The following is a 23,964-nucleotide window of genomic DNA, read 5'->3' on the forward strand; positions in this document are numbered from 1 at the left end:
CTGTGTTCTTACTACTTGAATGAATTGCATGTCTGGGCCCCAATTTGGCGTTAAAGCAACAGTCTTTGTCTTCACACTCCTGCACATGTTTAGTGCCTCTTCCTTGTTCCCAGTACAGCTGCCAGTACATCAATTCATGCATTTTATATGTTTTGATATTGGAAGTAAAATGAGTAGTGTGGGAAGACTTTGCTACAATACTTTGTTTGCTGAAGATGCTTAAATAAGGTCATCCTATGCCATATTACTGATGGCCAAGTTGAAAACAGTTGTTTTACTACAAATCTAGAGGGGGCAGACTTGATCGAGTTGGGAGATGCTGGGGACCAGGGGCGATTTTAGGATCTGGTCTTTAGGGGTGCCCAGCCCCCAGTGCTCACAGAGGCACAATACCAAAGTATTGCGCAGGTGCAGAGCAAGTTTTTTGCATAATATAATATTTTAAAAATGTGTTGAGCCAGGGGGTGCTGAGCAACTTCACGGTGGTGCTCTAGCACCACTAAAAATACCCTAGCCTCGCCCCTGCTGGGGACACTGGTGCACCACGAGTCATAGCAGGGCAGTATAAATCTAGTAATCTAGATTTTGCAGTCATTGTAATTTTAGAACATCTTTCTCACTTTACTGTATCTGGAAATTGCAAACTATCATGCATCCAAAATCAGTCAGTCTGGGACAAGATATGATTAATGTTCCTAGACATGAGGTGAATGTTGGGCTGTATCTCCTTGCCTAACAAATGAGAAGTCCTGAAGTTTTTTGGTAATTGTGGTGTTCTATGGCTCCAATGTGATCTGGCCCCTGGAAAGCTTCAAGATGAGATTGTTCCTAAAACTATAAGAACTATCGGACAAACTGGAGACTGAACATTATTTAATGGAAATATTTACAAAATTAAGCTCTACATGTCGGTCTGTTTCTGAAATTGTCAAAAAAAAAAAGATTTTAATACAGTGAGTCAGTTACCGGATTACAAGAAGTCTAGGTTAGTTCTAGACTTCTATAGACTTTCAAACATGCAACTACCCCCTTGTGTACGTGTGTCAGTCATAATACAGGCCAGAGTCCAAGTTACCGTGCAGGGAACCCCATGTCTGCTGCTGTCCTGAGTACAGGGGCAGGACTGGGGCTTTGGGTGCTGGCTGTTGACTTTGGGCAGGGCCCATGCTGCCATGGGCCATGGGAAAACAAGCACTGGGCGTTTTGCTGCTCTGAAGAAAGGCTAACTGGGCCTGAGACTGCACCAGATTCTGGATCAGACTCTGAGTTAAGACCTGGGTTTGGTGAGTCTGTGCAGCAAGCTGGTTTGGATGGGTCAGGGTCCGGGCCTGGTTCTGGAGGGCCTGGGTCAGGTTGTGGTGGGCGGCTGGGTAGATTCTTTCCCTCCAGTCCTCCTGCTGTTGACGATGGATCTTCATGTGGGCATTTCTGCTTTTGATCTTGTAGAACATCCTGTAGAATGACCGGGAAGAAAATGAAGGAAATCAGAGGAAAAACACTAAATGTTCTTTATATGACAGAAAGGTTTACATTTTTTGTTTGTTTTATTTTTTGTTTGTAAAAGATAATACTGTAATTTGTTATGTTGGTTAAGGTGAAAGCTGTGACTGGACATAAATAATTTTAATAAACCTTTTTAAAACTAGCTAAAAAGAACATTATAAAAGTCAGAGTGCCAACTGAGAAACAGCTGTGTACTGGAAACTGGCCATGCCCAAGCATGCTGAATGGTTGGAAAGAAAGTTTGCCTTTGCAAAATGATTTTAACATTGATTAAAAATGATTATTCAAAGCAGACAAAAATATTAAATATGAAACTTTCACTTAAGGTCTAGGGAATTAATTAAGAATTTAAGCTGAATAAACAGTGTGTGGGGGTATGTGAAGTGTATACTTACTTTCCACACTGTTTGCATGGGAAGCTTGTAGCCAGTGAAGGTGTATGAATTAACCTTTCTACATTTATAGGGTTCATTGTTATCTTGGAAGGCATCATGATCTGTAAATAAACAAATATCCCTTAAAGTATCTCTTGCTTAAATGACAAATTTTGATGAATAATCTTTAATTCATTTCGAAACCACCAAATATTAAACAAGTAGCATTTGTAAGCATCTCTTAAAACAATGCTCCAGTTAAAATAATGCTACTGTCATATATTTCGCATACGGTCTGTGACTATGGATCATTTTAATGTGTATCCCTATGAATCATAATGTAAATCAGCTTCCATATATGCGCACAATATGTTTTTGCAGCCTTGTAAAAAAAAAAGTAAGTTCAATGTGTGTTTTGAGTCAAATTGTGTCTTTCATAAGTACAGCGAAACGCTCTAAAAGCATTGTCTACGGTAAACACTGCAGTTGGGGAGGTTGAAAACGTGGGAGCGTTTCTAGTGTGTAGGCTCGGTAGCACAGTGTGGAGGCTGTACTTGGTTAGCGGCGGTAACGGCTACGTCCGTGTCCAACTGTCGCTGCTGCTCTCTGAGGCTGTTCTTTCTCTTCCTCTGTTTCTCTTGGAGCCGCTTGAAGTGATAGTAGAATTCCACACATTGCGATATCCGTTTGGTCTTCACCTTAAAACATAACACGCAGACTGTAAAGTTTTGTCCTGCCTGTGGATAAGATGGTATTTTCATTGTTTCGGATTTTTAAAAATACCATTTTGTGAATGAAGGAGAAGTCTTTGCCATAGAGGGAAAATGCCTTATGGAACAACTTTTGTTCACACGACCTCCAGACATCACTGCCTGTGAGAGAAAATGTTTCATTAGTAAGGTTTCATCGGAGGGTTTTATCATTGAACAGTGAAAATAAATGGCTCTTTTTCCACCACAACATTTTCTAGATGTGTGATAGATTTATGTATTTTGATACGAAATAAAACTGCATTGTGGGGAAAAAAAGAAACACGCATAACGTAATCAGCAGTGACGGTTTATGTTCATGCTTTGTTACTTGAGGTCTGCACCGTCAACGAAAAAAAATGGTTTGATGTGAAACTGGATTAAAGCAAGGTAATTTTCATCTAAGGGACAAGTGGAAGGATTTGTCATGGAGAAGTAGAGAGAGTAATAGAGAATGTATCATGAAGGATCAACATCGAAAACTTCAAAATTATTTAAATAACATCCAAATTCAGGTTTATCAGTCACATGATAAAATCAACATGGCCATGAGGGGGCGCATTGCTTTGAATATTATCGTGTTCGGACATGAGCTAGATAAAGAGTGTCCAGTCTCATCCACAAAGGGCAGTTGTAAGTGCAAGATTTTATTTCAACCAAGCAGGAACACACTTGATTCTACCTCTTTAATCATTTGAGCCAATTATTTAACCATCTTCAAAAAGAACTCCAATCAAGTGAGTTCATGATTGCAGCAACATCAACCCTGACACTGACAATGGTGGATACTGATGCTTTGGGCTGTAGTAAAGATGCCAAACCTCACTGTCAAACAGGATAACATAAACATGATTATACACCATTACGCCATTACTCAAAATCCTTATTGTGTTTGCAACCTTTGTTTGCAGCTTGTTCTCTTAAACTGGTCTCGTGAATCTGCCTAAATTGACTTGCATGAGACCAATGAATCTGAACGTAGCACCCAACCTAAATTGCAAACTGAGTGACACTCTGCTAATTTACATGACATGCCTTGCATATGGCTAGATTGTACCCTGAGGAAGACAGATGGGTTGAAACGTGGAGCATGACATTCTGATATAAGCTAAAGGAAAAGAGTGCTGTGAGTGACTGGATAGATGGTTAGCAGTATTACCAGTATAGTGGTAGTCTCTTGAGGGTGTTGAGTTGGAGAAGAAAAACAGCTCCAGAGCAGCCTGTAAAAGATCAATGCTGTTAGATCATTTTTCTTTGTTTTTGTCTGACATATAAGAACTAAACATTCTTCACCAGATAAAGATCATCATTAGTCGCTTCTCACCAATATGTTGCCATGGCAGGATGAGAGGCTATGAAGGGCAAGCTCCAGGTTAGCGCCACCTCCTGGTGACGCAGCAGAGATGCTGAGATCTAGAAGATTCTCCACTGCAAAAGAACATTAATTGCAATTTATAAGCAATCTTGGCACAAAATCATGTGTCCTCTAGAATGATTGTGATTAAAAAACTTTTATTGAAAAAAATGGCTCAAGATAAGAAATATGAATATGCATGAAATATAAATGTTTTGAGTCTGGATATGTCGGTGCATACAGTACTGTGCATGTTTTAGGCAATTATTAGATTTCTTGCTTTAGCAATGAAATGATGACTATATGTAATTTTTTCCCAGTCTATTTATTAGAGTACAAAACAAGACATTTGAAAGCAGTTTAAACAGTAAAAAAATCAGAAAGAACAGCTTCTCTAGGCTACAGTGGTAAGTGTTCAGCCTAACATTCCTTACACTTGAGCAATAGCAGGAGCTGGGCTCTCTTAAACCTGAATGGAATTGAGCCTGAATACAGTGGTATTAGTTCAGAAAACTGCAGGATAGTGTTCCCAAAAGACTTCAGGACAGTGTTCCCAAAAGAGTTCAGGACAGTCTCCCCAAAAGAGTTCAGGACAGTCTCCCCAAATGAGTTCAGGATAGTCTCCCCAAAAGAGTTCAGGACAGTGTTCCTAAAAGATTTCAGGACAGTCTCCCTAAAAGATTTCAGGACAGTGTTCCCAAAAGAGTTCAGGACAGTGTTCCCAAAAGATTTCAGGACAGTCTCCCCAAAAGAGTTCAGGACAGTGTTCCCAAAAGAGTTCAGGACAGTGTCCCCACAGTGTAGTTGCAGCCCATTTCTAGGCATTGAACTGTAAGGAAATCTTGCTAGTAATCATTGTATTCTAAAATATTATTGTCTTTTATACGAAAGTCTGAAAATCAGTGTATTCCATTACTACCCAGACCTGAAAAATAATAGAAATTCAACATAAGACATTGTTGAAGTACCCTACCCTAACCCTAGATGTGCATGAGAATCTTTGAAAATGGCTCACTTAGTGTTAATTAGTGATGTGGCTAAACATGTATTAAGTGTAATGACTTCAGAAGTGTGATCAATCGTGTTTTTGCTTGTTCACTAAAAAATGCAACCAAGTCCACATGTGCAAAAGACCACCACAAATGTCATTGCTGAAGCCATTAAGGAGTTCGGTGCAAAACAAATGTTAAAAAAAACCTGCATGTACTCTGCTAAAATGGGGACACAAGTTCCGAACTGCTCAACTGCAACTGCATATTAATGCAAGGTTGTGAGAAGATGTCAGTGTGCTGTATGCCACTCTATATAATAAGGATATGGTACCAAAACCTGCATAACTAAACCGATTGGATCATTTTACATTTATGGCATTTGGCAGACGTCCTTATCCAGAGCGACTTACGTTTTTATCTCATTTTTATACAAGTGAGCAATTGAGGGTTAAGGGCCTTGCTCAGAGGCACTTCAGTCATGGCCTCAGGTCTGGGGATCAAATCCATGACTCTCCAGTCACAAGACCAGTTCCCTTACCACCAGGCCATGACTGCCCTGACCCTAACTCTAACCTTTACCATACCCTAACATATATAATACAGCATCACTATTCAAATCAGTAAAATTCACATGCCCATCAAAACCCTAGAATTAAATACATCTTTACTGGTTTAATCCAAAATGTAAAAAAAAAAACCATGAAACATAACTCTGTCAGTCATTCTTGAAGATCCCTTAAAACACTTTTTAAATGTCAGTCAAGAATTTTTTCTTACCATGCTCTTGTAGAACAACACTCTCCCCTAACTCCGCCCATGGTTTCCAAAGTAACTCTTCCGGGGGTGGCTCCTTTGGCCATGCCTCAAGCTCCTCCCTATCTCGTAGGTCTGGCAGCTCAGCCTGGAACTCAGTTCCTATGTTAACATGGCTGGTTTATATGTTTGAGAGAAGAAAATCAGAGTCAGAACTGTGTTTTCTGCTCCTGTAAACAGTTTGATCTGTTTAACAGCAATAGGAAAGAGCTACGACAGCGTGTACTACTCCACGCAACAACTAAAAGCCGGAGAGACACCCTTCTCACCTCTGTTGCCTGTGGTGCTCTCTTTCCTCTGACACCAGTCCCCTGTTGTCGAGTGGAGGCAGCAGATTGCAGAAGAGTCCGGTTCCACTCCGGGTTGGGTTTAGCATGGGTGGAGGAGTGTAGTGAAAGCCCATGTGATCCCAGTCATCCCACAGTACTCCTGACTGGAGCACACTACAGAAAGGCCCTCCAGTGTAGATGTCCGAGGAAGTGCTCTAGTAAGAAGATGACAGTCCCATTCAGTATTTTGGCCAGCTACTTGACAGCAGAATTTCCTTACATGGTTATAGAAATAAAACTGGAAGTTAAACATCCATCAGGAGCAGTAGAGCTGCACTAAGTAACTATCTTCTCTGGTAGTGAAGTTCAGACCTTGGAGCTGGACAGACACAATGTACTTGGTCGCTGGAGGCCAGAAATGGATTTAAAGTCTTCGCCCACTCTCAGTGCTTCTGTCGGAGCAGGAGACTGATGCAGTGGGGGGCAGAAAGACTGAGATGACTGGATCATCTACAGAAAGAGAAAGTAGGCATTAAACTACAGATGAACAGTTTAAATGAAATGGCTGGAGTGGCTTTGCCAAGTAGGTTTTCAGTGATTGACATTGAAGCAAACAGTTATGAAATATTTGGCCAGTCAGGGAGTATGTTTGAGTATGTTTTCAATAATACTAAGGTTTTATTGTAAGGTGACACAATTCCATATAACTCACCTGAGACCATGCAGAGGTCTCGGGGTCATGCTCATGCTGAAGCTCTGGGATAGACTGTGGGAGTGGATTCTGGGTCAAAGGTGAACATGGAGAGGGCTCCAGGGAGTAGTCTGAGATGAAAGAGCATTTTTCTCATTTGAATTAAAAACTTACTTAGTTAGCTGTAAATTGTTTACGTTAAAACACAAATTACCTGCATCTCTCTCTGTAGCATCTCTCTGGGGTCTTTGATGAAACCCCACTCCCTCGTGGAAGATCACAGATGGACTTGGGTCTTGAGGAAGGTGCAGTGTTATATCTCCACTCCCACTGGCATCCGTGGAAAGTGGATGCCATTGGGCAGGAGGGAAACTTCCCGGCAGAGTAGAACTGGTACAAGGGAGGGGCGGAAAGAAATGCAAGGAACCTTGGGAAGGGGACTGCAATTGTGTGTGGTTCAGTGTCTGTGCAGCAGGAAGGTGGGTAGCCCGTTTGGGAGGGGAAAGAGATGGTGGTGGCAGGGGTGTAGGCGGTGGACTCAGTACCAGTGGGAAGGAGAGAGAGGGCAAAGGGGGTGGGGAGCTGTTTGAAGCCATGTTGTAGTCACGATGATCACCACTGCTAGTAATCCTGGAAATGCTTCGACCATAAAATGCCTCAGAGAAGGAGTCAAGTTTCTGATGGTTTCCTCCTGCAACACCGTAATCCTCCATTGCATCCTGTTGCTGAGAATTAGAAGTCCACTCATCCTCAAATACTCCATTGTGGGCTTTGAGTCTGTTCAGTGGTATAGGCTGAGATGACACAGAAGACAGATCCCAGTATGCGGGGTCGATCTGTTCATCAACCCTATTCATACTTGTTCCAGGAGTGGAACAGTTGTCAGTGGGCTCACACAAGAGGTTATTGCTGTCGCCATATTGGTTTAGCCTGTTCTGGAAAAGGCCATGATTTGACCTTTGATGGCCTAATGGCTGAAGGCGGTACATGGTGAGAAAGGTATTTGGAAGTGACTCTGACGGATGGATTGTATGATCAGCCATGATCTGTGGAGGTGTGTGTGTGTGTGTGTGTGTGTGTGTGTGTGAGAGAGAAAGAGAGACCAGAAAACCAGAGGCAGCATAAAAGTTCGTTACTTGCCAAGTTGGTCAGTCAGAGCACAGTCATGGCATCTTAGAGGCTGAGAGGAATGAGAGACACACACAATTACAATTTCATTTTAAAGTCTAAATCACATGACGTGAAACTCAGAGTCTGAGAAGTCAGCTTGTACCTCAAATGTTTCAGCTCTGTGTCTAGTCTATGTTGCCTTTCTCTCCTGTCTTTGAATTACTGCAGTCCACACTGTAAATCAAACAGTGAAAAAGTGGGAAAAGTGAGACAGTAACAACGAAAGAAAGATGTTTTGTTGTATTGCTTGTCGACACAATAGCTCCAGTGACTCTGAGGTCAAGCAGATTGCCTACTTTCATTTGGACGGTGCACACGATCACATTCACCAAATTTAAACTGTCCAGTTTTGGTATTGAGTATTGCTCGACTCACCTGTGTTTCTCTCATGCTTTGTTTTGTAACTTTGCTTTTCTTCAAACTTGTATTCTAGCTACATGTGACAATCCTCTAAGATGTTCCGTGGTATGATCTCTTCTATGTACAAATGAAAGTACGAAACCTTCACACGTGCAAGCACTCGCTCTCTCTCTATCTCTCTCTGCCTCTCTCTGCCTCTCTCTCTCTCTCTGCCTCTCTCTCTCTCTCTTTCTTTCTGCCCACCCCCCACACTTTACAAACACACAAACATTTCACATATACATGCTATAGCACACCCACATGCAAGCAGACAGGAATACACACATGAACGAGCACTTACAAGCAGGTGCTGTCGATCAAAAGGTAACTCTTATAGCTGTCAAAGAGACAACCCCACCCCTAAAACCCCGAAAAGCAAACCACATCCTGGGGAAAGAGTCACGGATCTCCCTCTTTCTTTCTCTCTCTCTCTCTGTCTCTCTCTCTCTCTCAGTTGTCCCATCCCTCATTCTTTCTCTCCTGCTCTATTTATAACCATCTCCCAGCACTGCAAGTAATGTAGTAACATCCTATTTTTTTTGCTTAATGTCTAAGAAAGTCTAGGTTGATTGATTTGTAGTAAGCAAACATAACACATTCAGAAAACATGTTTTAGAAGTCTTGTCCAGAACTTGGAATTGCTCTATAAAGTTTGAGAAGCAAGCAATTTGATGTTATTCAAGGTGAAGATAAAAGTCCTTTTTTATATGGTGATGTCGAATCATTCGCCACATGATCGTTAACGCTATCTACAAGTAACCACAAAACTGATCTCAGGTCAGTGTAAAAGCATAACCTCCACCAAAACCATTGTTCACATGGTTGAGAGTGTTATCTTAAGCATCGCGTGTGGTAAGTGACTCACTGTGTCTTAGGTCTGAAAGGCATATGAGTCGACATGTAGCCCTCATCAAGGAGACTGTGGGCGTGTGTGTGAGTGTGTATACGATATGTGAGTGGCAAAGCTTCCTGTCAACACTGTGTCTGTGTGTGTGTGTGTGTGTGTGTGTGTGTGTTTGTGTGTGTGTGTGTGTGTGTGTGTGTGTGTGTGTGTGCGTGTGTGTGTGCGCGTGCATGTGTGTGCGCATGTCAGCCAAAGTGTAGACTTCTGTGCGTGTCGGCCAGAGTGTGATCATTTTTGTATAAGTGCGCATGTCAGTTTGTGTATTTGTGTGGGCAAAAAAAAAGAGATGTCTTTATGCAAGAGAAGATTTCTGGTGTTTCGAACTCATGTGACAGGAAGTTGACCATGAAACAGCAACAGCGCAGGAAGTGGACAAGGGAAACCTCCGTACATCCCGCCCCCGCTCTTGTTTGCTCTCTCCTCATTTCTCTCTATATACATGCAAATTACTCATACCCACAACCCCACAACATACGTACAGTTTCCATACACCACTCTGCACTTCACGCCTTCGTGCCCCGTCTTTCCACCTACACACAGTGGTTCCCCTCACGTAACTCCCGTCTCCCTCCTTTTCTCCTCCCTTCTTCTTCTCCTCCTCTACACCACTGTCATCTCTCACCACTGAACGGCTGCCACTGCTCTATGGATACTGTATACTTACATATACACAATATAACAATAAGATGTACATATGCACAAAATAACAACATGCTTGCAAGGTTTCGGTGACAGGCAAATATTATAATAATGTTTTTTGCGAGAAAAGATAAACACGAGTAAATGTAATACGTGTGCTAAAGTATACACGCGTTAGACGTAACGTGACTAAGAAGGCCAGTGTGTGTTCACGCATGAGCTTGAACATAACTCTTGAACAATACTCTGGTGTATTCTCCATTTAATTTTGTCTCAATGTATTTCCTTCCCAAAAAATTCTAAACAAACCATCGGCAACAACAACAAAAAACACAGAACCTGTTTGCGGACAGTTTAGATAGATTCTGCAATGAGCACGTTTTATCCTTCCCAAGGGGATCGTAAAGAATCAAACAACATCTATGAAGAGTGATTTAAATCAGCACACACACACACACACACACACACACACACACACACACACACACACACACTGAGGTATGCAGATGCACATGCCTTCATTTGAGTAGAATAATGTGTTATGCTAATCATGAGGTCAGTACAGTGTGAATTCACCTGGAAGGTTCATTAACCTCAGCATTATGATTAACATTAACCTCATTGTGGGTGAGATACTGAATCTTGTTCCAGATCTTACAGAATGAAAAACGTTCAGGCAAGTGAATTACATTACATTTTAACATTCTTAAAAGTAGGACAAAAGTTGTACTCTTAATCTATAAGCCTGTGAGGAAATGCAGGTGGTAATGTGATTTCCTCACATAACTATTTTGAGATGCATCAGTGAAAATCTACCTCAGGCCTAACTGAGTTAAGTTCCGACAAATAAATGTCTCCTCAGAACTCAAGCTTATAGAGGACATACAGCAAACATACCATAAAAGGTGGAGGTTTTTAGTCTAGTTTTCTGTCAGTGTGAAAGAATGAACAGGGGAGGGGGAAACTAACGGAACAGTTTGGACTTTTTTCTCTCTCCATTGCTCTGCAATTCTCCACCAAGTCTAGCAGCCTGTTGTTCGACGTGAAGTCAAAATGTCAAGTGTGATAGAGTTGAACAGACAAGGGAGTAGGTGATAGGATGAGAACCCCAAGCAATAGTGACTGGTGGAAAAAAAAAGTGCAGGTCAGCACTGGTGTTCATTGTGTGATTGTGCTGTTATTAATATAATTATATAATATATTAATACTTTAATAATTAATACTTTTACACTGTACAGATCTAATCATTTCTAATTTTCTAATTTCATAATTTCTGACGGCATAGTAGGAGTAGAAGAGAAGATCCACTCATTCAGGAGCTAGCAGTCTCAACAGCAAAAGGTACAACACGATGTCATTTGATGTTGCATAGATTAAATCTTTACAGATTTAAATTCAGGCTTGTAATATTATGTATATTTAAGAAAAGGAAAACAGTGTATATATATATAGTTTTCATTTTTCATTTTCTTAAATATATATACTATATATATATATATATATATATATATATATATATATATATATATATATATATATATATATATATATATATATATATGTGTGTGTGTGTGTGTGTGTGTGTGTGTGTGTATATGTGTGTGCGCGCGTGTGTGTGTGTATAATAGTGTATATCGTGAAGTGTGTATACATATATAAACACACACAGAGACACACACGGGCTATACGTATATATATATATATATATATATATATATATATATATATATATATATATATATATATACACACATACACACACTATATACACTATTATATGCACTTCCACACACACACACACACACACATATATATATATATATATATATACACGTTTTCCTCTAAATGACAAAAACTGTGGACTAAATCATATACCAGAAGTCTATATGCTAGATATGTTTAAACAAATCAGATTTGAGTACCCATTAAAACATCTGCTAAGATGTTCTACAAAGCATTTTTGATGTTTCGGTGAAGAATTCATAAGCTTCTGTCCATAGACAACATGAAACACTGAAGGACCTGGGGGGGAAGAGGCGGCCAAGAAAATTATGGATTTTATGTTCAACGATGTTCATCAGCAGAAAAATGTGTGACTTAAATACAAAATAAAATGGGCCTTCAAATGAAAAAAAAGAAAAATGTAGGAAGATTTCTTATTTAACACAAGATTCCTACAATTAACACATTTACGATATCTTTTGTTTACCAGGTGTTGAAACTTGGCAGGATTCATTATAGAAAAAAAAAATCCATCACTCTGAAGTCAGCGCATTAGTCTATTAATGCAATAACCACCCGTGTTTTGGGTCCGCACACTGACCTGAGGTCAGTGACTAACAAAAGGTTGCCATTGTAGTAAATCGTATTTACTGAAATCCGTTACTGACTAGAATTATTTTAAAACAAAATTCTTAATTTTCTTGGCCAACAGTTCATTTAACGTTTTGCTAAAACTACAGTGAACTGAATATAAAAGTTGTGCCCCATCTTCAAAATGTGTTTTTTGTAACTGTACTTGCGCAGATGATGATGAACCACATCTGAGCTATTAGGTGTAAATATGTAAATTACAGTAATTATTGGGAAACAATTCGTATCTTGAATCCTCATGGGCCACTGAGATTCTTCTCTGGGGCGACCAGAAAATTCCACAACTGGTTTGAAGAGTACTTGGACAAAATGACCTATGGTTTATTTAGCATGTTATACTACAGATGCTACACAGCTCGTTTTCTAGAGATAAACATAATAGGAAGTAACACTTTGGCGTTTACCAAAAAAAATGTATATGAGTTTTTTTTTTTCATTACATCAGAATAAATGCTACATTGGGAATTTAATCATTCACATTTTGATTATCGCATTGAACGCAAACCCGGCACAAAAATGTTTATGCAGTATTGCCCCATACTAAAGTATTACTTCACTCATACGTTCATGTTCATATGTTCACTAAAGAATATGTTCACTATGTTCACATTTGCACTATGTTCACTCGTTGCACAGAAAATGATTCGAGGACCAGTTGTCCTGATATTCAGCTTCCACACTCAATACGTTTTCATTACCCCAAATAGGCAAGACAAGAAGACAGTGTCATATAGAAGGTGAAACAAAACCAGGGAACGTTTAATATGTGCCATTAAATGATCAATTGTATTAATTGCACAATTTAGTAGCAAAACATGCAATACTTACTCAAACTCAGTGACGAAATATAGAAAGGAATTTCTCGTGCCACCTGCAAGCAAATCTAACCAAAGCATATGGAAAATCAGTTAGCTCTTCAAAAATGTATCCTCACCGTAATACTTAATACTACCCCATTAATTAGTTCTGGCCTATCTACAGATGTCTTCATATGTCAAAGCTACAGTATATCAGAATTTGTGTAAAGAAACCTCCTTACCATACCCGATGAGTGATTTGTTTATATATGTATATATACACATATATATTTGCACACATATATATGCTTGAATTCTAAGAAAATACATAATAATACCTAATAAATGCTTAAATCTGTGATGTGTTCAAATACAGGAACAGATATACATTACGCTCTCTAGACTCCCATTATATTCTAGAATGTGGAACAGTCATCTGTTGATTATATATGTGCTCTACATATGATTATGAAACAAGAATTTCAAGATCAGTTAGAGTGTTCACAGAAGTAAGGTTTTCAAAAGCTTTCACACAAGATAATTGTATCGTCACTGTGCAAAGACAAAAATTACGTCAGTTAACTTTAGCTAAAGCTAATGCTAATATTTTTATCTGCATAGACATGAATACACTACATTACAAATTAATTTGCAGATGAACATCAGAAGATGATATGAAGTACAACAGGTATGACAGCAGTCATGGATAATCAGAACTGCCTCTTGGGTCAAATGCATTGATGCTCACAAGGCCGTTTGTAATACTTCTTAACTAAGACAAGAAAATGTAGACATTTCTGTCTTGCAACATTCAGATCTGAACCTGAAGCAAGTTTCTCAGTAACAAAAAGCTCTCTTTGCAAAACTCATGAACTGTGGCCGCTTATGGCAAATCTCATAAGAAATCTCATTGAATTCAAGTTTGTAAGTATAGAAACATCCAGTAGCGCTGTTGTACTGTATGGTTTGACTTTCTTTGTATATTGTGTATTATCCTAACATAAAATGCTGAAACATGCTACATGTTATTAAACTTCAGTACAAGCTAGAATAGATTGATATCTAGATTTATAATGAGTGGCTTACCTCTCTGAAACGTTTCATCTAGGCCTTGAAGCAATCTGAGTGTTGTCACACTAGGTATGTGATGCTTAAGTGTGTGTGTGTATGTGTGTACACACATATGAGCAGAGAGAGAAACTGTGGAGGTGTTAGCAATGGTTAGCTCTTTGGTACGACGGCGTCTGTTGGTTCCTCTGATCTCTCGAAGACTTCGTCACTGGGATCCTGGAAACAGAAAAACACACACACACACACACATCACAGACTATCATGAGTAAAAAAAAAAACATGTATTGCTCCGAGCCAACCTAGGCCTCAGAGGCTGCTCTCAATTTGACAAAGCACTCGTCCATAAACTTCGCTCATTTTCCTTCTCCCACATTTGTTGCTTGGTTTTATTATGTTTCTTAATCCTATTTGGTCTAACTTTATAATGTCATCATCCCCAAGATCCCTGGTTTTGTCCTAGCTCTGGTGAGTATTAGATGACACTCATTGCAGACATGTAGGAGTGCAACAGGAGGGCACTTGGCATTTTAAAACTTTTGTCACAGAGATTCCAGATAGAGCTCTAAGGAGTTAAGGTTTGACAGACTGGTATGATCACATTTCCTGTCAGTGTTTGTGAGGTGGTAATTACATTCTACATACAGTAACACTATCATGAGTAGAGTTTTTAACAGGATATAATTAAGTGTGGTTATCCAGTTTTATTATGTCTAATGTAATTAGAGTGGTCATTATGTAATACTTGAGTTTGAGACAGCTTTTTAGTGACAAAGATTATTGTTATTTTTCCTTTTAATGTTTTCTTCTCTGTATGTCTGGACTCCTCTGGTGTGTCTTTTAAAATAAAGAATAAAAAAGGTAACAGCTTCTCACAAAAATAGAATAACACAAAAAAATTTCAAAAAGCATTACATGGATAGCACAATCCAAAAACAGCATTATAAAACTGGATGATATCATGCAATTCAGTTTACACTAATTCTGTGAAGTCTAGTCAATAATGGTGCAGCTAAAGCAGAAGATAACAAAGGTTAGTTAGAGTGTAGTGAATGTCAGTGGGCTGACCCAGTAAAACTGAGAGTCGATCATGACTGTGCACGGCTCCCAGAGCAGTTTCACATTGTCAGGGCGAGAGGGGGCGTTCTCTCTCAGTTAGAGAGCTCAGCTTCATGTTTATCCCAATACTAAAACCAAGAAAGCAATTAAGTGAGATTCATTCTAAAAAATATTTCGAAGGTGATACATGTAAATAATTAAATGTGCAGTGAAGCTAGTTTTGAGTAGGCCTAATATGTTTTCCACAGATTGTATAGTTTTCATATGGTGTATTAACCTTTAATCTGAAATTTGATTTTACTGTTAGATTCATCTGGGTAAAAGTGCTTCTTTACAAACTTTCGGAAAAAAAGCCCAAAATCGATTCGCTGCCGTCAAAACCTGATGCTAGTCAAAATGAAACACCCGTCTCCACTCAAAGACACATACACATACATGAAAAACATACAAATACCTTGCTATGTTACACACAAAGCGTCGCGACCACACATTGTCATAACAAGAAAGCAGCATCGCTTTTTACCAGAAACCTCTCTCTGGTGTGTGTTCAAATATCATCATGCCCCCACTGACAGTCGGAGCTGCACACACACACAACACGCACACACTGACGGCAGCAGTGCACTCTGGCTGTACAGTAACATTATAAAATCAGATTTTTCCTCACGATCTATTTCATCTCAGATTTGTCATAACCAGCATAATGATCTAATTATTGTGGCTCATATTAACAATGGCAACAACATAAAATAAAATGTTTCATATGCTGACTTCTCGCTTAATCTACATATCTGACGTCGAGTCTAAAGCCTAAATGTTAGGACTCTTTAATATAAGACAGTTAAATAGTAAATAACTAACACAAAAGCATAAATCTGTACATATGCTTAAAATAATATTTCATTTATTGACTATTTTAACACAATATTTAGAATCTGCAGAATTTAAGCTGCTATAATTACTCTAAAGATATCGCTCTACATCGCTCTGTATTGTCTCAAGAATCCCTAGATTCTAAATATAACCATTCTAAATATAATGATTTAAACAAAACATTTGTAAGAAATTATTTTAAAATCTGGTGTTTGCAGAGCTAATGTGAACAATCCATGCTTATATAATGCACAACAAAATCTGAGAAGACAGACACAAATGGAATAGCATAGAAACGCAAACAGTACATCCATCAGTAAGTAAATAAGCACAAAGAATAGCAAACATCAAGTGTAGATGTCCAAGCAGGAAAGATTTAAGTGAATCTTTAAGGGAAACTCAAATCTTACATAGCTTACATTTCACAGACACTGAGTTCTTCTGCTGTACACTTCAAAGTATTTTATCTTCATCAGAATATCTGGAAACTTTCACAGGTTTTCAACAAAAAAAAAAAAAACCCTTTTGTGATATGTGCTTTGAAAATGAATCTTTCACACAATGGGCTTACACAATGCTATACTATTATAATTTCCTGGTATAATTAGAACATCTTCAGAAGGAGGTTGGAGGTTATTACAGGAGAAATACACATAAAGAAAATAAAGATATGACCTAAGTACATTCATTGATAGTTTAAACCATAAATATTAAGGAATAATAATAATGCCCTTAACCTATGGTTCATATTTCAAATGAACCAAGATATTTAACCTCTTATTAGAAGATTTATCAGCATACAGATTTAATCCACTCTTGGCCTCACTGAAGGGATTTGCCATTTTCTTAAGCAAGATAAAAACTATTGACAGTATGGCCTAGTTACTTTTCACAAAACTGTAGTGATTTTGAAAACATTACTTTACTCTATATATTCTTTTGGGGTTCTGTATTTAACCAGAGACCTAATATTAATGTTATTCCATCAGCATGAAAGAAAACATCATAAGAATATAGGTGAATTGTTTGTTTCCTAATTTGATTATTAATGTTATACAAAAATGAAATGTTTTTATTGATATTAACATTGATAACATGTATTCATCTGTTGTACATAAATGTCAAATAAACATGAATAAAAGTTAGTAGCCTACTGGAATAAATGCATCTTACCCCTTATTTGAATATTTGTGAATGTGTGTTTGGGGGAAAACTTGTGAACCATAGTCTTGTTCATTTTTCATCAGTGAGAGGAAGCACAGGCACGCACGCACGCACGCACGCATGTACGCACGCACACACACGCACAAGCACACACACACACACACACACACACACACACACACACACACTCACACTCCTTGACTGAGCTAAAACCAGGTGAAATAATCCAAGAGTCAAAATGAACAAATGTGTGTCTGTCTTGGTCTCAAACACCACAGGTTCTAACACCCTTGAACCGTTCTAGATGTTAAAATGATGTATGCTTATGGCTTGAATGGCTCAAATTTAGGAACATTACTCATGTCGTGATAATACAGCAAAGAAGCCTCCCTAATTTAACATAGGTAATGATAACTATCAGTAAAGACTACACCAAGACTTCAATGCTGTACTCAAAATATACTCGTTTTCTTTTTTTTATCTTGAGGCTTGTCTTGGAGGAAGTAATTGTGCTTTATAAAGTACAAAACTATAGAGTGTATGACATACTTAGGCACACCTGTAGTTTATGCTCTTCCTTTTCCTGCCCTGAGAAATAACGGTATGTGGCCCAACGCCAAAACACGTACATGAACACTGACTTGAACGCAGTCAGTGTCAGAAATAAAAGTGCATGCCACACACAACAGCTACACTGTCACACAGAGAGCGCACAAGAGGGAGTTTGTTACATGACACTAGACGTCTGAATTTCAACTGATTAAGATTTTATTTTTCATCATGGTTTATTCACGCGGCTATAACGATAACGTTCAAGGACCTTCAAACTGTGACAGTACTGTTTCAGTGTTCCCATTAAGGCTTCTAAAAAAGCAAAATATTACATAGAAAAATAAGAACTAAAATAAGCATTTTTTATGCAAAAAACTAAAATATACTGGGAAATAACCCACTATAAGAAATAGACTTCAGATTTCCATGTTTATAAACTAACTAAAACATAGCATGGTGATGAGAACAACTCTCAAAAGGTTTTTAACATTAGCCTTTTTGGGGAAGCCCCGAAAACAATAATACAATGCATGAAGGGCCTTTGTGTGTTTGCAATTTTGCTGCTGTCTCTATCCAGCATAAGGGTAGGACAGTAAAACAGCCTGTTTGGGCCCCAGCTCTAGTTGTTCTAACGGCACCATGCTGTCCACTGCTAGCTTTTCTGCATCTGTACTGAGGCGGATCCTGGCCTCAGACGGCAGATCGATATTGGCCAACTTCATGGTTACAGGTGATTGATCCCAGTTTAGGACAGTGATGAAGCGTTCACTCTGATCCCAGAGGCGGAGGAATGCAAATGAGGAGGTGGAGTTATACAGAGGGGTGTAGTCTCCATGGAGCAGAGCTCTTTCTTTGCCTCTCAAATCACTCAGAGTCTTAAAGAAACTGCGTACGTCTCCACGTTCTGCTCTTACAGTCTGAAGGAGAAAGGTGAAGAAGCATTGCATATTGAAAAAGGTTATAAAGCACATCTGTGCCCATAAAACATCCCATAATTACTTGTAGAAGTCAGGGTAATAGCGAATTTCACAGAGCGATTACTCCTACAGGCACCATGGGGCTTGTCACCACATCACACTTCAAGTTTGACAAGAAATTTCAGAATCTGAACTATGACCATCAGTGGCAAATATACTGTGTTCACAATCCATGCTCAATCCTTTAAGTGTTGTGTTTCTGTCTATCTTGTATTCTCAGTATAAAGACTGCATCAGATTGATATCAATGTCCACATATTTACATATACGTTCACACTCCTAACACACCTTGGCCAGGTAGTCTGCAGACACTGCAGATCGGAGGACAAAACTGAGATTCTCAGTTATTATTGATTTCATGTGGAAGTACAGCACTGCAACCCCAGCACACATACTCACTTTTGCTGTTTCATTGGTCTCCTTAAGTGGACTTTCCAAGTCCCAGATAGCATCGAGAGATTCCTGGAAAGGGGTATTTGAGCAGGGTTAACCTCTTCAAGTAATTGTGCGCAGACATTTGCACAGAAAGTAAAGCTGATATTTTAAAACTACGCATCTATACTGAAAAAGATCCTCCGTTCATCCAACCATTCGTTTCCACTCACTCCATCTTGTAGGCCAACCACCTCCCCGCTGGTGAATACTGGGGTACCAGGCAACGTGAAGAGGAGCATATGGCGTAGGCGTATGGGCATTGCTGCAAACATGGAGAGGATTGGGGTCAGGCTCCACCCCAGACTGGTCTGTGGGTGACTGGAATACATCCGCTTGACAGCCTGGGCTAGGTCCATCCCAGAGTGGGTGAGATTGGAAAGTCCGATGAGAAAAAGGTCAACTTCAGATTTGTTGAGAAACGTAGAGGTGTCATCTACATCTTGATGAATGGCTGAACCCATCAAGGCGCTGTGGGAGAGAGGCATTTAGCAAGGGATTTTTTTCAGCTAAAAAAAGTGTTCAACCTGTGTTTTTCTTACATGACATTTCTGGTCCACAAAATTACATTGTAAAGGATCATGGGACCTTCCTGCCAACAGGGGGTGCTATCAGCACTGCTGAAAAGGTCTTCAATTTAACCACAAGGTGTCTCTCGACCCATCAAAACACTCTTACGTTTTCTTCGTCCCTTCCGTGGTGTTGGCCTGAACAACATCCCGGATAGACTGCCAGTTACGAATTGAGGCAATATCAGGGAGTTTAGACAAGAGGAAGCCCTCCACGCCCTTATGTCGCCAGTAGGCACATGCATCCTGACATAATGGGAGAGAGAAGGGTTCTTTTCAGTTTAATATTCTCCATTTCCAGAAATATGGCCTATTTTTAACCCAGTTTCTCACATCCTCTCGCTTATCAAGTCTTACTCTTAGTTTCTCAGCAATAACATCTTCTCCATTGAACCAAGGTTGTTGTCCATTATAGTTGGGTGTCAGATCTAGCACTATGGAGATACCTGAGTGAGGGGGAAGGGCGGAGACAGAGAGAGAGAGAGAGAGAGAGAGAGAGAGAGATATGGTGGGAGTAAGAAAGAGAGAACGTGAGAAAAGTATGCTTTTGAAGTAACACCACCATGTGATTTTTCCTGAAGTTGATTCTTATGAAAAAAATGCTGATGCCCTGTGTGGAGGACAGTTTGTTACATTTCATTAAACACAGACACCCAATAGGTGTCAGAAAGACATGTTAAAACAAAACTCCTGACATCCAACTAAATATTAGGTCAGAGGATATGTACACAATGGCCTTCACACAGAAGTGAGATTCATAGAAGAGTCATGGCTGGACAGGAACACTCACCCTTCTTGTGGGCTTTTTCTAGCAGGCTGTCCAGGTCTTTCTCCTTGCCCAACTCACCAGTAATGGTCATGAAATCCAGGGTAGGCAGCTTGTCTACCTGAACAGTGTGAACTGGGCCAAGAATCAACCCTTTCACCTTCAGCTGACTCAGACTATCCAACTTTTCCTCCACTCCTGCAGAGATCACGGACAAAACCAGTCTCTAAATGGACAAAACCAGTCTCAAACTGGACAAAACCAGTACCAAACTGTAGCCCGGGCCCTCCGCCAAATCTTTAATCATTAACCTCAATTATGACCAATATAATTTTCTGCTCATGAATACCAAAGGTTAAGAACATTTTCTGGTTGATAAGTATACTGCGGCAATAGTGCACAGGGCAATAATTGTTTATTTGTTCATTTTTTGAGAGACTGTGTGTTCACATAAACCCTCATTCATTACAACTGCCTAACAAAAGCCAACCCAAAAACATCTGAAAATCCCAGAGAAGGCATAATTTAGTGATGACAGCAGCAAAGAAGCTCAGCACGTGATCTCTGAGACGAGAGTCACAAGACCACTGGCAATTTTTCCACTCTTTGACTCTGGCATAGGACAGCTTGGTATTGTCTGGACACAACACAGAGCAAAGCCTAACTACTATAACTAATTGCCACTGGCAAATATTTAAAGTGCTTTAATGTATTACCCACTCAGTCATCCCTAAAGTCTTCCCTAAAGTATTATAATAAAAGTATAATTAATCATACAGTAAAACGAGTCACCTTAAACATTGTTATTCAAAGGAGCATTTCTTACAAAATTCACAATTGATTATGTAGGTTTCTAATCATGAAGAAATTTCTCAATTTCTCCACAGTAATTGCACAATGTATCTGTTTAACACACTCTAATATAACCAGTTCAAATCAGGAAAGATTTGAAAATCGGGACAGCACAATTAAAATGTTAGCCTAACGTTTGAAAAGAGTTCAAATGTTCAATGTCAGCAAATTACGTGCACATCATTCACCCTGTCTAATGTGGTTTAATAAGTGTCCATTTCTACAGTTGTAACACTTTCTGTATCTTCTCCCCCAGCATTATAAAATCCTGCAGGCATGTGTAAGGGTTAATGCCTCTAGATACATCACCCCCAAGGAGTGTTTATGATAAAGCGTGAATGGTAAAAAATTCTAAATTTAAATACTTTTTACAAGTATAATTTTGTAATCCAAAAGTCAAAATTAAGACAAACTTAAAGAATGCCTTCAACTTTACCCCCATACCTTTCAAACCTTTCTCTTCAGAGAAGCCGTTTAGGTCAGATATCCGATAGAGGGGACCCTCATTCCACCACTGCATGTCAGGGATGGGTTTACAGCGTGGAGCCTGGACAATGATCACCACTGCACCCGCCAGCATGCCCATCCAGCCCAGCCAGAAGAGAACCAGCAAAAGCCAGCGAATCCGTACCCACCTGAAAAAATTATATATTGGTATATATTTATAGTATAGTCCGCATCCCAAGTTTTAATGTCACATGCTAACAGTGAATTTAAGTTAACATTTCAAAGTCTCTCGACTTAAAATCCAATTTTAAATAGTTCCTGTGGTTATAGATAATCTTACCTCATCAGTAATCTAAGCTTAAACCACAGTGGTTAAAGATATTCTTAATGATACCATTATAATTTTTGTTTGTTTTGTTGATTAACTTTGTGCAGTCACTCAGAACGATGAAAAAATGCTTGTGATACCACTATTAATCAGTGAAGGGAATTTAAGTGTTGTGCAGTGTGGCGTTTAGTCTGATCCATCTGTGATAGTATAACCACACAACTCACAATGGTCACTAAAGCTGATCCTAGTTACCAAGTGTCTAATTCTGGCATTTTAGCTATCTTTATTATTATAATGTATTTTTAAAATAATTATTATCTTAATTTCTAATCATCCTTAGTACGGGGAGAGTAAAAATGTTAAACTTGTTTTATATGCAGAATGCCAAACTGCATAAAGACATAATCATAAGCAGACAAGGTTTAGCGATTATCCGGCTTTTATCCAGTGTGGTTGCGTTGTTCAGTATTCACTATTCTAAATGGTTTTACTTAATGCCTTGAAAGATGATGCACTGACTATACATACCCCGTGGTCCCAGCGACTCTCATCAGTTCTTCCTTGGATAGGCCTGTGAATTTCACCTCGGTATCCTCTGATACCTTCACTTTAACGCAGCCGTTTTTCTCGGTACCGGTTGGTGTTCCCCCGGTCATCGGCTGCTTCTCCTGGTCCAGTTCGTTGAGCTCGACCTCCTTCAGTTCCATTCCTTTACTCATGGTCTAACTTGGTGGTGCAATTCTTGGTTTGAAAATGAAATAAGTTGTCAGTCAAATAAGATGTGCTTTAAACTATTAAACATTTACAAGTTAGTTCAGCTAAAGAGTAAGGTAGTTAAAGTATTTAGGCCTACACTGTAATTGCAAAAGTTCAGAGATTACCCTGAACCAACAGCTTGTAACCTAGTTAACTAACCTAGCCTATCCCTCAAATTGCCAAGCAAAAACATAGCTAGCGATCTAATACGAATTATTATCAGATCTAAGTTATTTAGCGGTAATAAAATAGCTAGACACATCGCTAACCTAAATGTATGACAATGGTTCAAATATAAACGAACGTTAGCAAAATTAGGTAGAGAAACCTATTAAATAACAGAAAAAAATCCAAATTCCTTCTGGTTAGCGGTCACTAACCAGCAAATAGTTATTAATTTGAGATTACCCGTGGAAAAGTCAGTGTGACCGCAGCCTAATAAAGTTTTGATTACGTTCAGCGAAAATTACGTTGATCAGTACCAGCCACTAAAACTCAAGGTTTAGACCAGAGACCGTATATATGTCCGCCCACTTGTCCGCCCTTGGCTGTCTGAGCCACAGACCGTACAGACTCTCTCACCCGGGTCGAGCACAATCTGGGCTCTGGGATCAATTTGCCAACGTTGCAGTTGAGGATAAAAGTGGGCGGTCTGGGCGAATAACATAAGGCTACGTCTTTATTGTTCACCTGAATACAACGTGAAAAAATTTAAAACGCCTTTTTACAAGTTATTTTTATAACGTTTTTTCTTAATTTTCTACATCATTTAGCTTATGTTCGCGTGAATGGATTGGAATCTCTATAACAAACACAGAGGGTAAAGACTACCATCTGAATTCAGCTGATTCTTTCTGCTGCTTTATATCCTAGAACGGGAAATTTTCCAGCAATTAAAGAATTCTGGGAGCAGGAACGCGCTTCCGTGTGTAGCCTTCAGCATTGATTAGGCCTGTCAAAAATACTGCTGGAGTGGATATGATCGAAGTTCAGAGTATAGTGTTAGCTAAGTCGGTTTGAAACTCTTATAATAACAGGCTATTCACAGGGGTCTGTGTGAAGTTGTGTCCTCTGCTGGTTCACAAAATGAA

General features: G+C 39.2%; 2 protein-coding genes across 7 annotated transcripts; both read right to left on the reverse strand.

Moving 5' to 3' along the window:
- Positions 1-873: 873 nt before the first annotated feature.
- On the reverse strand, positions 874-15,734 carry LOC143475416 (uncharacterized). Of its 3 annotated transcripts, XM_076973278.1 has the most exons (16): positions 15,609-15,734; positions 15,164-15,282; positions 14,114-14,314; positions 13,059-13,113; positions 8,019-8,089; positions 6,960-7,925; positions 6,767-6,876; positions 6,427-6,564; positions 6,055-6,269; positions 5,750-5,901; positions 3,951-4,054; positions 3,786-3,846; positions 2,661-2,749; positions 2,432-2,575; positions 1,899-1,999; positions 874-1,452 (listed from the first exon to the last, which is right to left on the reverse strand). In XM_076973278.1, exons 6-16 carry the CDS (start codon positions 7,786-7,788, stop codon positions 1,044-1,046), a joined length of 2,352 nt encoding a protein of 783 aa, XP_076829393.1. In that variant the 5' UTR covers positions 7,789-7,925; positions 8,019-8,089; positions 13,059-13,113; positions 14,114-14,314; positions 15,164-15,282; positions 15,609-15,734; the 3' UTR covers positions 874-1,043. The 3 variants fall into 3 exon arrangements, with proteins under 3 accessions (XP_076829393.1, XP_076829395.1, XP_076829394.1); XM_076973280.1 differs by lacking the exons at positions 13,059-13,113; positions 14,114-14,314; positions 15,164-15,282; positions 15,609-15,734 and adding exons at positions 8,291-8,392; positions 8,616-10,929; XM_076973279.1 differs by lacking the exons at positions 13,059-13,113; positions 14,114-14,314; positions 15,164-15,282; positions 15,609-15,734 and adding an exon at positions 8,291-10,929.
- A 2,203-nt stretch (positions 15,735-17,937) lies between these two features.
- Positions 17,938-23,518, reverse strand: LOC143475230 (amino acid transporter heavy chain SLC3A2-like). 4 transcript variants are annotated; one of them, XM_076973013.1, is made up of 9 exons: positions 23,389-23,518; positions 22,646-22,858; positions 21,784-21,974; positions 20,512-20,685; positions 20,079-20,167; positions 19,831-19,967; positions 19,326-19,623; positions 19,120-19,182; positions 17,938-18,660 (listed from the first exon to the last, which is right to left on the reverse strand). In XM_076973013.1, exons 2-9 carry the CDS (start codon positions 22,834-22,836, stop codon positions 18,313-18,315), a joined length of 1,491 nt encoding a protein of 496 aa, XP_076829128.1. In that variant the 5' UTR covers positions 22,837-22,858; positions 23,389-23,518; the 3' UTR covers positions 17,938-18,312. The 4 variants fall into 4 exon arrangements, with proteins under 4 accessions (XP_076829128.1, XP_076829127.1, XP_076829126.1 ...); XM_076973012.1 differs by having other exon boundaries at positions 23,254-23,501; XM_076973011.1 differs by having other exon boundaries at positions 23,282-23,496.
- Positions 23,519-23,964: the final 446 nt, after the last annotated feature.

The sequence above is a fragment of the Brachyhypopomus gauderio genome, chromosome 14, assembly GCF_052324685.1.
Source record: "Brachyhypopomus gauderio isolate BG-103 chromosome 14, BGAUD_0.2, whole genome shotgun sequence".
Taxonomy (NCBI): Eukaryota; Metazoa; Chordata; class Actinopteri; order Gymnotiformes; family Hypopomidae; genus Brachyhypopomus; species Brachyhypopomus gauderio.